Source organism: Cinclus cinclus, chromosome 9 (genome assembly GCF_963662255.1).
Source record: "Cinclus cinclus chromosome 9, bCinCin1.1, whole genome shotgun sequence".
Lineage (NCBI taxonomy): Eukaryota > Metazoa > Chordata > Aves > Passeriformes > Cinclidae > Cinclus > Cinclus cinclus.
The window spans coordinates 11,190,524-11,204,548 of NC_085054.1; the positions used below are offsets into that span (position 1 = coordinate 11,190,524).

The 14,025-nt window shown below is 33.9% G+C and overlaps 1 protein-coding gene across 12 annotated transcripts in view; it reads left to right on the forward strand.

The window, feature by feature from the left end:
• Positions 1-12,920, forward strand: part of LOC134047227 (sodium channel protein type 2 subunit alpha-like) — a 51,662-nt gene extending 38,742 nt beyond the window's left edge. For all 12 annotated transcript variants that reach the window (XM_062498235.1, XM_062498234.1, XM_062498238.1 and 9 more), the window contains 7 exons: positions 1,654-1,776; positions 3,731-4,012; positions 6,327-6,380; positions 7,565-7,702; positions 9,405-9,509; positions 10,605-10,875; positions 11,728-12,920. In XM_062498235.1, coding sequence (XP_062354219.1) covers positions 1,654-1,776; positions 3,731-4,012; positions 6,327-6,380; positions 7,565-7,702; positions 9,405-9,509; positions 10,605-10,875; positions 11,728-12,920 — 2,166 coding nt within the window. The remainder of the gene's footprint in view (positions 1-1,653; positions 1,777-3,730; positions 4,013-6,326; positions 6,381-7,564; positions 7,703-9,404; positions 9,510-10,604; positions 10,876-11,727) is intronic.
• Positions 12,921-14,025: the final 1,105 nt, after the last annotated feature.

Sequence of the window (14,025 nt, forward strand, 5' to 3'; positions counted from 1 at the left end):
CATTAATCTATTTATCAGTGGGCAGAGACATTTATTTTCTTACATACTAGCAACAAAACAGATGGAACAGATGAGACGACCAAGTTAACAAGACTGAGATCACCAGAGAAGTACAGAACAGCTGTAGAATTCCAAGCAAAACTTTGCATCCCATATGAACTGTCCAGAGGAAAACATTGTTTCCAATAGATAAAGTGTTTCTTTTGGAAAAAGAAATTTTATGGTGTAAGAGCACTATCACCATGGTAAGAAATCTGTCAATAATCTGAACTAGGCATCACAAACAAGACTGAAGAATTTTACAGTCAGAACCTACAAACTGCCAGTACACACAGTGCCACTGAAGGCTTTCAGGAGCTGCTGCTACCTGAGAGTTTGGAAGGGGTCTTGTTTGTGAAAGATAGGTAGGGCACAGTGCAAACTGGGGAGAAAAGTATAACATGAAGGAGCAATTAATGTGAGTTTAATTTCATAGGACTTCTCATTCTTCCAGTGAGAGAAAGATTTTTAAAATATTTGTTTCATTGTTTAGTTTTAGTTCATAAAATGTGCTGTCTTTACACTAAGGTTTATTGTTATGCCTGGGTATCTTGTTGATTTGAGTGAATAAATAAAGATTCTATTAAAAATACAGAAAATTCCATATCTTGTTATCTCTGGAACATATTATGGGTGGCTAAGGATAAAAAAGATCTTACCGCCATTATCAGTGAATGCCTATTTCTGCACAGTCTTTGAAGAACTCTTTAAACTGTGGGACAGAAATTAACATTTCAGGGATTTAAAGACCAAAATATGCCTATGTTCATTTACATGTCATCTATGCTTTTGGTGGTAGAAATTAATAAAATGTGAGTAAGGTATGATTTTTCCCCACTCTGTCTCCAAAACTTCTGGAAGAAAATCAATTCCTTTCATATTAACAGTGTCTAAAGCTCAGTTCCATTTGAGAAGCAAATTAATTGCTCCTTACTTAAGTGGATTGTCTTAGAACAAAATCCCAATAACATGCATCAGGCGCTTTATACTGTTGTAGATAATAAAGATTTTATTGATCTAAGATGAGATGCTGTTAATATCTGTCCCATAATATTTTCCTATACTTAAAGGATTTAAAAAAAAAAAAAACAGAGACTTGCCAGGCAAGTGAGAAAGTACCACTTCTTTCAATACATATTTCAGAGATATCCTCATTATTGTTACTGTGAACTGTTTCACTTAGAAGTAATATTTATAACAAATATTTGTAATTAGTACTACAATATTTACTGTAGTATTAGTGTTTATAGATAGCCACAATATTAATAGAAGTTAATAAAATAATTTAATGTATTCATAATTTTTAAATTGTTTGGAAGGTTAATGAAGTTACAGAAATTATGGCTATTTTGTCTTTCAATATTCCTGAAAATTTTATCCTTCACCAACAATATGCTTCCATATGACTTTTAAACTATCCAACCATGATAGATAGACTTTAAATAACATATATTCCTTTTTCAACCATGCCTTTATGAGACCTCTTGCTTTTCCAGCAAGTATGAAAATGGTAGCATTCTACAACTTCTCGCTGTTGATTTGTTGCTTGAATTTCTGTTCATTTTAAATAAACCGTATAGAACTATTTTTAATTTTTTTTTCTGTATTTGATAGGTCTCATTGGTTAGTTTAATAGCCAATGCTCTGGGCTATTCAGAACTTGGTGCCATTAAATCGCTACGGACATTAAGAGCTTTAAGACCTTTAAGAGCCTTGTCACGATTTGAAGGAATGAGGGTGAGATAAAACTAATGCATCTGAACAAATTTCTGCAAACAAAAATTAATGTATTAATGGCTACACTCACATTTTCTTCAAAGAACTCCAAAACGGGAAGGCATGCAAAAATGTGTGGAAAAAGGCCTTTCAACATGTCCTTACAAACAAGACCTATGTACACCTTACATTTGGAATTTAGACCTTGAGCTCATTAAATTTGCCTGGAAACTGCTGCATAGTTCTGTTTTTCCAGCCTCCTGACTGTTAAAATTTCCATTGATTTGTGGACCTAGAAAAATTAAAGGACATGACAAATTTTACAGTAGACGGTTGGAGGTTTTTTCTGCAGTTTATCTGGGAAATTTTTTTACTCAGTTTCTATAGCTAACTTCAATTCTATGTTAGTTTGTCAGTGGTTCAGGATGGAACACGAATAGCCAGAACACAGAACAAACCACCAAAAGGTTAAAAACCTGACAACTGTGACACACCTGAAATTAAAGTGTCTTCCTGTCTACCTGCCTAGAGAAAAAAGATCCCAGTGTAAATGCTGTAGTATTAGGGAAAGGTTTTTTGAACAGACACCTGAAATAAGGAGAGGTTTGGAAGTAGAGAAGGGGAGACATGGGAAATCATTTTCGCAGCTAGAGATTTTTTACATCATATGAATGTGAAGAGAGCTACAACGTTCCTGTTGAGGAGATTGTCATTTTCGTATTCTGCTAATCTGACAAAAATAAACCAAGTAACAAAAAAAATTTCAAACTCCCCCCTGGAAAAACCCTATTATAAAACATAGCAGACCATGCTACTTACTGAAAAATTAACACATAAAAAATTAACAAGAAAATGTTATTGAGAAATCTCCTTTTAATCTTTCACCTCAAAATACCCCAGTGCTGCAATACATATTTATAGTTCAGTCGTAAGTCTTCATTTGCCAGATAAATAATGCAGCTCCTGTCTGGGAAAGGCTGCCATTATCCTAGAGCTGGCCATGCCTTCCAGCGTAGGGAAGTGTGTCCTGCGCACATCACCATCACCACTGTGTTTGACCTGATTTGCAATCCAAACAACATGCTAAGTGCCTATCTAATAAATAAGAAAAAGTTCTATTGATGCTAGAATACTTTTGGTCATCTCAGTGAAATGAAAAGTACTACCTTTTTCAAAACCATACACAAAAGACTACTGCAGTCTGTACTGATTTGCTACAATATACTGTTTGAATATCGGCAGCTTTCTTGTAGTTGAATCACAATAACTAAAAGAAAACTTTTGTCCAAGAATTTCATCTAGTCTTTTACTGCCTCTTGCCCATACAGAGTATCTCAATGGAATAAAACACAACCAATGAAAAAGAAAAAGAAGGATAAGTGTAAGAGCAACTAGTGTGACCCAGGCAATTTAAAACCAAGACTTAGAGCAGACGCTGTTAATAAAGATTAAATATGATATCCTTAGTTATTTTGCATTCAATGTGGATACTAAAATAACCTGATGCCATTATATATTATATAAGGTTTCTAAGAATAAAATAATTGTAATTACAATTTTACATGCAGACATTTTTATTCAGTCTTCCACATCATCATTCTTTCAGCTTTTTCTGGTTTATTTTCTATTTACAGATTTTAATTTCTGTTGCTGGAATTTGACATTTATTTCTCTCTTTTTCTCTAGAGCACACAAATTCTAAGAATCCATCTTGCTACTAACAGGTTTTCTTTTGCCTTTTGATTTTTTTCAGACTTTTGCATTGTCTTTGTTTCCATATCATTTTATTTCTTGCTTTTTGCAATCTTATTAGCAATTTATTAAACCTTAATTAAAATTTCTACTACAAATTTTATTGTAATATTTTAACTGTCAATCCTATAATAACACTGTTTTGACATTTTAAAGTATTTAAAAGTATTTTTAATTTTCTTTTTGTAAGCTAAGTGGTTATTTTGTCTAATTTGTACACTAGGTGGTTGTAAATGCCCTTGTAGGAGCAATCCCATCTATCATGAATGTATTGCTGGTATGTCTTATATTCTGGCTAATCTTCAGCATCATGGGAGTAAATCTTTTTGCTGGAAAATTCTATCACTGTGTCAACACCACAACTGGTGAGATGTTTGATATCAGTGATGTCAACAATTATACTCAGTGTGTGGAACTCATAAAAAGCAATCAAAGTGCCCGATGGAAGAATGTGAAAGTAAACTTTGATAATGTAGGAGCTGGATATCTTGCTCTGCTTCAAGTAGTAAGTAAATGTATATGTTTTGGTTTTGCTCTTTATAAAGATATCTAGGAAAAATGGTCAAGTTAAGACTATCAAGTAGAGGAGTAATTTCTTAATAGCAATAATGTACAGCTCATGTAACTCTATTACATTATTTATTGTAATTTTTTTTTGTTAATGATAGAGTAATTTTCCTTTCCAAGACCAGGGAATACAATCTTATGATGATGATAATAATAATAATAATGTGAAAATAGTAAGTGTAGAAAATAAAAGAATCTCTTTAGTGGTGCATAGTATAGAATTATCATATTCCTTAATGCTTATTAAAGAGTCATTATAGTATACTAAATAAAATATTAGGTTACTTATAGTATTATCCTTGTGAAGTATTGGATTTTATTGCATAGCATATTCATTCCATGAATTACTTCTACTTTTACAAAATCTGTAAATTGCATTCCTCCTTCAATTTCTTATCTTATGCACTGTGTTCAGAACTGCCTTTATTCTAGGTGCTGAGCATATTTTATTTGTGTCAAAGAAATAAAGACCTTAGCTCTTTACAGGTTCCTTGCTTAGAATGGAGCTTCTGATAGCTGGGATATGATCCAAAACACAAGCAAGAAAGCATGTAATTACATTTAGACGATTGAACTCTGTAGAATCACTTGTCTATAACCCAACATACAGTTTTGGTAGTGAAAAGATTTTTACAGCTCTGATATTCAAAGTTATCTAAGAATTGTATGCTTGTCCCTTCTATCTCAGAGCAGGTCAGTATCTCTAGATGACCTTAATTCCAAAATTAACTACCTAGGTTAAAATGTTTTGCCTGTAAAGGAAATGTGACTCTTATGTGCTGAGTAGTAGTACTGAACGACGACTCCGATTCTCTGGCTACAGATCTTGTTGCTACCATTGCCTCTGAAGATGTGTAAGAAAAACTGCTTCTCTTGAAGCTGTGTATGAATATCATCTCTGTCACACATCCAGACATTCTAGGTCTTCAGTGACTACTTTACTGCTGTGAACCTTTCATTCTCTCTCTCTCTTTTTATTTTTATTCTGATTTTTCATAATTTTCCTTTTCAAATATTCCTTCTGACCTTTACTTTCCCCACAGAGATTAAGGGATCTTTAAGCATATATTGTGTCACATCTTCATTTGACTGCCTCCATTAACATTTTCCCTCCACTTTTCTGTATGTATTGCTCTTATCCAACTCTGATCCTTTCCTAATATTGCTATGCAAAGTGAACCAAATGGCTGGCAATTGCCAACTGAGCTAGAAAGATCTGTGGAGCCTGGCTTGAAGCACACATTCTTAGTAATTGGTATTGAACTGCAAGATTCATGCATGGATGCGAATGCTTCCAGAGTGCAAGGTTTCTGCTGTGGAAACTGGCAGCTGCACCAAAGTATCAAATCTACTTCTGGCAAGCACAGATTGAAATATGCTCCTTGGGATGGTTCCTCTCCTGAATGGCTTCAGGAGTGAAGCTCTTTGTTCATTTCACAGCCTCTTTAGCTCTTTTTTCTTAATTGGGAATAAGCTTGGAAACCCTGGCCAACGTTTGCACACTCACACTTGCAATTAGCATGTCACACGAACTTCGGTGTTCCTTAGAAAATGGATATCCTGCATCCATTAAAATCACCTTAGAGCAATGATGGCAAAATCTTTTTTACTTTTTACTTGAAAAAAGTCTCTATAGGAACTCTGCCAAATTTTTATAGATGTCTATTACATCTCTTTCACAGTTCACTTTTTGGTCTTCTGTAAAACAAATCCCTTAGGAACCAACTTATATTTTTACTTTGAACAGTCTATTCTTTTTAGCTATGTGGGATTAAAACATTTCTAAAAATACCAGGTCAGTTTAGGCACAGAAAAAAACATTCAGACACATGTTGGTTTCTGTCCAGAAGTTATATGACTGATTCCATCAATTCATGTGGCAAACTTAACAAAATGGCTGTGTCCATGAGTGATTCTAGTAGACCCTACCTAAATATCTCTGGCATTAATGTCTGTCTAAGTCGATCATTCTTCATTTGCAAAGTAAACATCTGCAGCTCCAAACATACTGTTCAATTGTTGAGATTGTAAGAGCCTGATTTTTAATATTATTTTAATAACTAAAAAGAAAATTATAAAAAAACCCCTAATATTACTATGAGAAATATTTATTATGCCTATGTTGTCAAGTGTGGTTTAAAACTTCAGAAGTGATTCAATTAAAAGTGGAGGTCCAGATATATAAGTAACCTACTTATTGTACATATTAAGAATTTTTATGGGGAAGATAAAAAACTTTGTTTTATTTCTAGGCTACTTTCAAAGGATGGATGGATATTATGTATGCTGCTGTTGATTCACGAGATGTAAGTGTAAAATTTTCAAAAGTCATCTGTTGATTATTTTCTGATAAAGAGTACAGAATTTGAACAGCTACACACACACTAGAACAGCTACACACCCAACAAAGAATTGTAACCAGCATCAATACATATATTTTTGAATCTCAGAATTTTTACTGGAAAGAATTAACCCCACTTCCTTCTGTTTAGCCAAAAAAGCTAAACTAACTTCACTGGATTTTTTTTAAGGATAATGTTAAAGTAATAGAACAAAGAAGACATTTCTGACAAATTTTTTGGTAAACATAAGTATGAATTAATTTAAGATTATATGATGCAGTTATTAAATATGGAATACATTAATCAGGTTTTATAATTTGTAACTGTGCATTTCATTGTTTCCTTAGGTTGAGCACCTATGTTATCTAGATATTTAAATGAAATTAGATTTTAAGGTTTGAGATCACCTGTTATGTTTTCTGGGGATTAGAATTTTATGTTGACTACAAAACTAATACTCTGTTTAACTTACACAAATAGTCATGTCAATGATACTGTCTCTCAGAGTGAAATATCCTGTTTCATTATCTTTAGCATTTCTACACTCAGGCTTGCTGTGCTGTAGAGGTGCAGGCACTGGGATGTGGCATCCAGAAAAATCGAGACAATAACAAAATCTTCCTTTGAAACTTCCTCAATCCAGTGGATTTCACAAAACATATATCCACTAGAAATTTGTTAAAAGCAACTGTTCCTAGCTAGATGTAAAAATGCTCATACAAGACCAAAAAGTGTTCCAGGGAGATTTAGGTGGCAGTAAAATTTATTGATTCTGTTGCATGATAATATACTGAACACAATATAAAATATTTAGATTTCTGCTAGCAAAATTTTAAGCATTAATAACTGCTCTGCATCCCACATTGTTTCTTTCTTCTATATGAGGAATTTTTGATATATATACACACAACATACATACGCAAACATATGTGTGGGCACATTTACTTAAAAATTCCACATGAGCAATAAGTCTGTCAACTTCCTGCTCTCCAAATATGGATGGGAATGGATGACTTGGATCTTTGTAATAAATTAGTCCTGCTAATAGCTCTTCTATCTGAGATGGCATGTACCTAAATCTAAATTACACATATTGGTTTTTACATCTAGTATTCTCATGGGTAATATTTTTTTTTAATATTTTCTAGGTAAAAGATCAACCTAAGTATGAGGACAACTTGTATATGTATCTCTATTTTGTCATCTTTATCATATTTGGATCATTTTTTACCTTGAACCTTTTCATTGGTGTTATTATAGACAACTTCAATCAACAAAAAAAGAAGATAAGTATTTTCCATATCAGTATGAATTACTAGCTATAATTAATAAGTTATTTCTATAAGGCAAATAAAAATCAAAAGTCATTTCAAAACCTTAAGTGAAGTTTCTCTTTTTAAATGATAATCTGTGCTAAAGTCTGTGGATGTGAATCTGAACTTTGCATTTTTATCATTTTGACAAGTGAAAAGTTGGTTCATAATAATTTTCAAATTGAGTAAACAGTTAAAATGAAGACATGAAAAGTGAACATGAATTATTGGTTTGATTAGATGCAATATTATCTGGCATGAAATAATTTCTTTTTCAATTGACTCCATAGAATTAAGATAAATTAAGGTACATTAATTATAACTATTCTTACAAACCCTTGAGACTTAATGAAGACACAATATGGCATTGTGTTCATACAATGAATAATGGATCTGCAAATTGATTAAACAGCAAGTTAAGAGTAAGTCAAATAGACCTCATATGAATAGGCTTATAGATAAAATTTAAAAAGTGTACATAAGGGCTTTTTTGTTCCTAACACTTTTATGAGAAATGAGATTAATTCATTAGACACAAATACAACCTATAATTCCTCATCAGGAATAAAGCAAAGATATACAGGGAATGGTGTTTACTTTCTGTATACTTTTGACATACAAGTATGTTTAAAATAATTGTATTGATAATGCATACATTCCAGTTTTAAAGAACTATAAAATGTAAGAAAAAAACAAATAGTCACATTTAAAATATTTTAAAGCCCCACATTTTTTAGTTTTCAAATGCCAGGGTCATTCTAAATTTTTGTGTGCTGTGAAAAAGCAGTTTCACATGATCTGCTTTTTTTCCAGTCACCAATTAAAAAAGAGCAATATCAGACAGTCTCTCTGGTAGAAGAAAACTGCAAACTACAAAAATTTTCCCCTGTGCAAATATTCCTTAGCTTCCTAAAAGAGTCATAAACATATCTGGGGTTCTTTTCAATTGTGTGATGCTTCAGGCTGTGCTAGTCAAGTTAGCAGACGGTGACGTTGACATCGTGCTTCCATCTGACCTAGCACAGATTCATCAATAGGCACAATTTACTTATACTGGAAGTCAGTCAGTCAATTGCACATCTGACTGGCAGCATTTGCACCTGCAAACAAAGGCTGATTGCAGTTTGCCAGCTTCCAGTGGTGTTTTAATTTGCTATGGCATGACATGAATTACTTTTCTTAATTTTAAATCAAAGGTGGGGGCTGGTTTGCCGTTGAAACCCACGGATTAGATACTAATACACTCTCCTAACAAAACTTGTGCCTCAAAGTTATGCCTCTGTGAGACCTGTCTAGCTGTAATCCTAAAAATCTGCATAGAAGATAGGACATATAAGGCACTAGTGATGCTCCTATTCAATAAACATATCCTAATCAGCAAGTTATTGAATATAATCAGAACTTTTACAGCAAGAACTTTTATCCATTTCAGCAAACACTTTTGAAGTGCATGAAGACATTGAAAAAACTCAACTGTCAAGATGACAAGGCACCAACAATAGGCTTTTTCCTGTGTGTTAGGAATGCATATGAGCATCCACACTATAAACACCTGAAAAAAACCCTTCCTTTTTAATATAAATTAATTTTAATATTATATTACAGAGAGACATATTGTAGGTAAATGTATTATGTGTGGATATGATACTAATTAATTTTGATATTATTTCTTTACTTTGGAGGTCAGGATATATTTATGACAGAAGAACAGAAGAAATATTACAATGCAATGAAAAAACTGGGATCCAAAAAGCCACAGAAACCTATACCTAGGCCAGTGGTACGAGCAATTTGATTTTTATAACCCCAATATTAAATGCTCATTTGGGAATATGATCTTGTGCACAAGCTAAGATAAGGTTATAGGTCTGGAAAGAAAATAATTTTTTCCATTTATTTTATTGTAAAGGTAGAAATTGTCCCTTTTTTAATCCACCAGATTAGATCATTCATATTTTGTTTAAAAGCATACACACTGAAGTATGAACAAAATTTTTTAATAATGTTAATATGATAATTTTCAAAATTCCCTGCCTAAGTCCTGGAAAATCACACTTAATTGGAATATTTATTGGTTCTTGTTACCAGGGATAAACTTCATTTTCTGTTTTTTCTCCTCACAGAGAATTTTTGGGAAATGGGGATGCACTGGCCCTTGCTGCTGAAGACAGAAAGGGGCACTGGTAACTTAATGGGAAGGACAGATGCAGAAAATCTTACCGAATAAAAGAATGTCCTAGGGAGTAAAGCATAGACTACGATAAATTTGTCTCTAAGACAAGACACCACTCTTGTTATTTTCTGAACTCCTACACTGTTTAAAAAAAATAAAATACTTGTTGCACCTTATGCACCAAGTGGTTAAAAATAGATTTTCTAAGGAGAGACATATGGGAAAAACACTGAGATAAATACTAAAGAAAAACTAGGATATTACAGTCATGGTGTGTTTGAGACATGGATCTTCAGCAGCACAATGATATCACCAAGAACAATTAGTTTAAGGAAGAAAAAGGGTTAGCATTCTAAAACTATCTGAGAATAAAGATAAGAAGATTAGTTTCTATTTGGCTAGTACTCTTGCTGGCTATCAATTTCCCCACCTATTTTACCCCAATAATATTAATTGTCATTGTTACTACTCTTATTACTGCACAGTTTACCTTCTTGTCTCTTCAGCTGACAGTGGTGAACTTCTTGATTCAGTCTAACAGGATGAGATAAACCAGCATGTATTGGGCTTATATTCATGCTGATATTGTGAATGAGTCTTTCTCTGCACTCCTAAACTTTGAAGGGAGTTCTTGTCTGATTTGGCACTTTAAAAGACAAATATTTTCACTGTATAAACTGTATTCCATCTTTGTGTTTGCAGAACAAATTCCAAGGCATGATCTTTGATTTTGTAACCAAACAAGTATTTGACATCAGCATCATGATACTCATCTGCCTTAACATGGTCACAATGATGGTAGAAACAGATGATCAGAGTAAAGAAATGGAAACGATTTTATCCCGGATTAACCTGGTGTTCATTGTCCTTTTCACTGGAGAATTTGTCCTGAAATTGATTTCACTTCGCCATTACTACTTCACTATAGGCTGGAATATTTTTGATTTTGTGGTTGTGATTCTCTCCATAGTAGGTAAGAGCAATTCCCCTTCAAGAAAGAGCTAGTGGAAGAAATAGGAAATATTAGTTTCAAGTATGTTGATACTGATAGTAGAATTTCCTTTTTCCTAAATTAATTACATGTTGATTTGGATCTTCATACTATCTAGCAAATAGTATATACTATGTTGCATATGAGATTTTTATGTCTCCCATTGGATTCACTGGCATTTTCCACAACAAAAGACATAATGGAACTGTTTGGCACATTAGATTAATGTGCACAAATATAAAGAAGAATGTTTAGTGGTATATGCAAACTAACCACAGATTTACTTTCATTACTAAAACTGAAAATTATGTGAAATGGGTGAGATTTTTTTTTGCTTCTGCTAGCTAAGATTTGTCAGTTAAAAGCTAGTGACTGTCTAAGGTGCAAATAAGTGACACATTGAGAAAGATTGTGCTGATAAAACATAGATCTGGTAAAGAAATCTCTGACTTGCAGAAATGAAGCCAATATCATCCTTCATAAAAGACAGTGGTTATAGGCTCAGCTTCGAGAATTAGCTGTATCTATAACATAATCATCCCTTTCCCTACCATTTTAAGAACTATGAAAAGCTTTGCCAGGAACTACCTACTTGCAACAAGTAGGTAGTCTTTATTTTACTTATTTACCTTCTCCAGGATAGCATTTCAACACAAGGAGAGATTGTTTCACCTTATTAACAGCTTTCAATAAAATGTAATAACTCATATAATTTTTTTTGTTGTAACATAGGATCACTGTACTGATTATTTTGGAGATAGCAATAAATAAATCTTTCTATAGGTAATTAATTAATTTAAAATTGTATTTTAATTATTCACTTTCTTTTCCTAGGTATGTTTTTGGCTGAGATGATTGAGAAGTACTTTGTATCTCCCACACTCTTCAGAGTCATCCGGCTCGCCAGAATCGGTCGAATCCTGCGCCTCATTAAAGGCGCTAAGGGAATCCGCACTCTGCTTTTTGCTTTGATGATGTCTCTTCCTGCTTTGTTCAACATTGGGCTGCTGCTCTTCCTGGTCATGTTCATCTACGCGATATTTGGCATGTCCAACTTTGCCTATGTCAAGAGGGAAGTTGGGATCGATGACATGTTCAACTTTGAAACGTTTGGCAACAGCATGATCTGCCTGTTTCAGATCACCACGTCCGCTGGCTGGGACGGTTTGCTCGCCCCAATTCTGAACAGTGGGGAGCCAGACTGTGACCCCCATAAAGATCATCCGGGGAGCTCTGTGAAAGGTGACTGTGGCAACCCTTCTGTTGGGATTTTCTTCTTTGTCAGCTACATTATCATATCCTTTCTGGTAGTGGTGAACATGTACATTGCTGTGATTTTGGAGAACTTCAGTGTTGCTACTGAAGAAAGCGCTGAACCCTTGAGTGAGGATGACTTTGAGATGTTCTATGAAGTCTGGGAGAAGTTTGATCCCGATGCAACACAATTCATAGAATATAGTAAATTATCAGATTTTGCAGCTTCGTTAGATCCACCTCTTCTCATAGCAAAACCAAACAAAGTCCAGCTTATTGCAATGGATCTGCCCATGGTGAGCGGTGACAGAATTCACTGCCTTGACATCTTGTTTGCTTTCACAAAGCGTGTCTTGGGGGAAAGCGGGGAGATGGACGCCCTCAGAATACAGATGGAAGATCGGTTTATGGCAGCCAATCCTTCCAAAGTCTCCTATGAACCAATTACAACCACACTGAAACGAAAGCAGGAGGAGGTGTCTGCTGTCATCATTCAGCGTGCTTACAGACGTCACCTTTTAAGGCTAAAAGTTAAACAGGTGTCTAGTATATATAATAGAAATAAAAACAAAGAAGGAGATGGACACAGTATAAAAGAGATAATTATTGATAAACTAAAAGGGAACTCCACTCCAGAAAAAACGGATGAGAGTTCTTCTACAACTTCCCCACCCTCTTATGACAGTGTAACAAAGCCAGACAAAGAAAAATATGAAAAAGACAAAGCAGAAAAGAACTACAAAGGTAAAGACATCAGGGAAAATAAAAAATAATGATCTAAGAATTTTGTTAAGGGGACAACTTGTTTACAGTCTTTGAGAATGAATCATCTACTGGACTCCTGCAGGAGATTTATGCCAAACTGACAGTTTTTACAGATATATGTGTGTGTGTGCGCGCGCGTGTGTGTGCATATATATACATTACATATATACTTAAGGTCAGTGCCTATAACAAAACAGTGAGCCTCTATCATCAGACTGTGACTCTGTTAATCAGGGTAAAAAAACTTGACAAGAGGTTACTGTTTTCACTACAGCTGACACTGCTACGAACAAGGGAAAAGGTGGCTCCACAGAGAAGATGGAGCACAAAATGAGTGCAAAAAGATACTTTATTTCCACAACATGTAGAACAGTAATTCTCTTCACTGTTTGTAATGCAACTGCCACATTTGTCATATTTTTACAAAAACTGTATTAGTGTATTTATCATTTTTTAATTCACAGGTTGTTTACTATTATATGTGACTATTTTTGTAATAGGTTTTATGTTGGGGAAAGAGGTATGAGGACCAGGAGTTCTACTCTCAGATTCTCTATAATGTACAGATAGGAGTGATTTGCATAGACATGCTGCACTTGTCAATCATGCATAAATAAAAATATGACGTTGCACAAAGCTGAAGATTTTAAGAACTTCCATGTTTCAGGGTTGCTCTTAAATTTGAAGTATTCTAACTACTTGTATGGATTATGTGCATCCAGATTAATGTGCCTGGAGAGTCTCCTCTAATTTACAGGAATCTGCAATGACTTATTTTTATGTGAATGATTAAACATGAACAAGTTCTTGTTTATGTTAAAATATTTACAGATCAAAAAATATTGTGCAGTTTCTACACTGGAAAAATAGCTTCACCAAAATATATCTGGGAGTTCTTTTGTTTTATTTTTAACAGCTCTTTTTTTTTTTTCTTCCTGGGCTATTCTTTGTTTACTGTCTTCTCTCATTATCTCCGACATCCAGTGAATCCATAAAATACCCTTTTCCATGTAAATATTAACAGTATACTGTTGTGCATATTTGAGCATAGAATTAAATGGCTTTGCAGCATTGAATTGCATCAGATATGTACCACAGTATGGTTAATTTGCA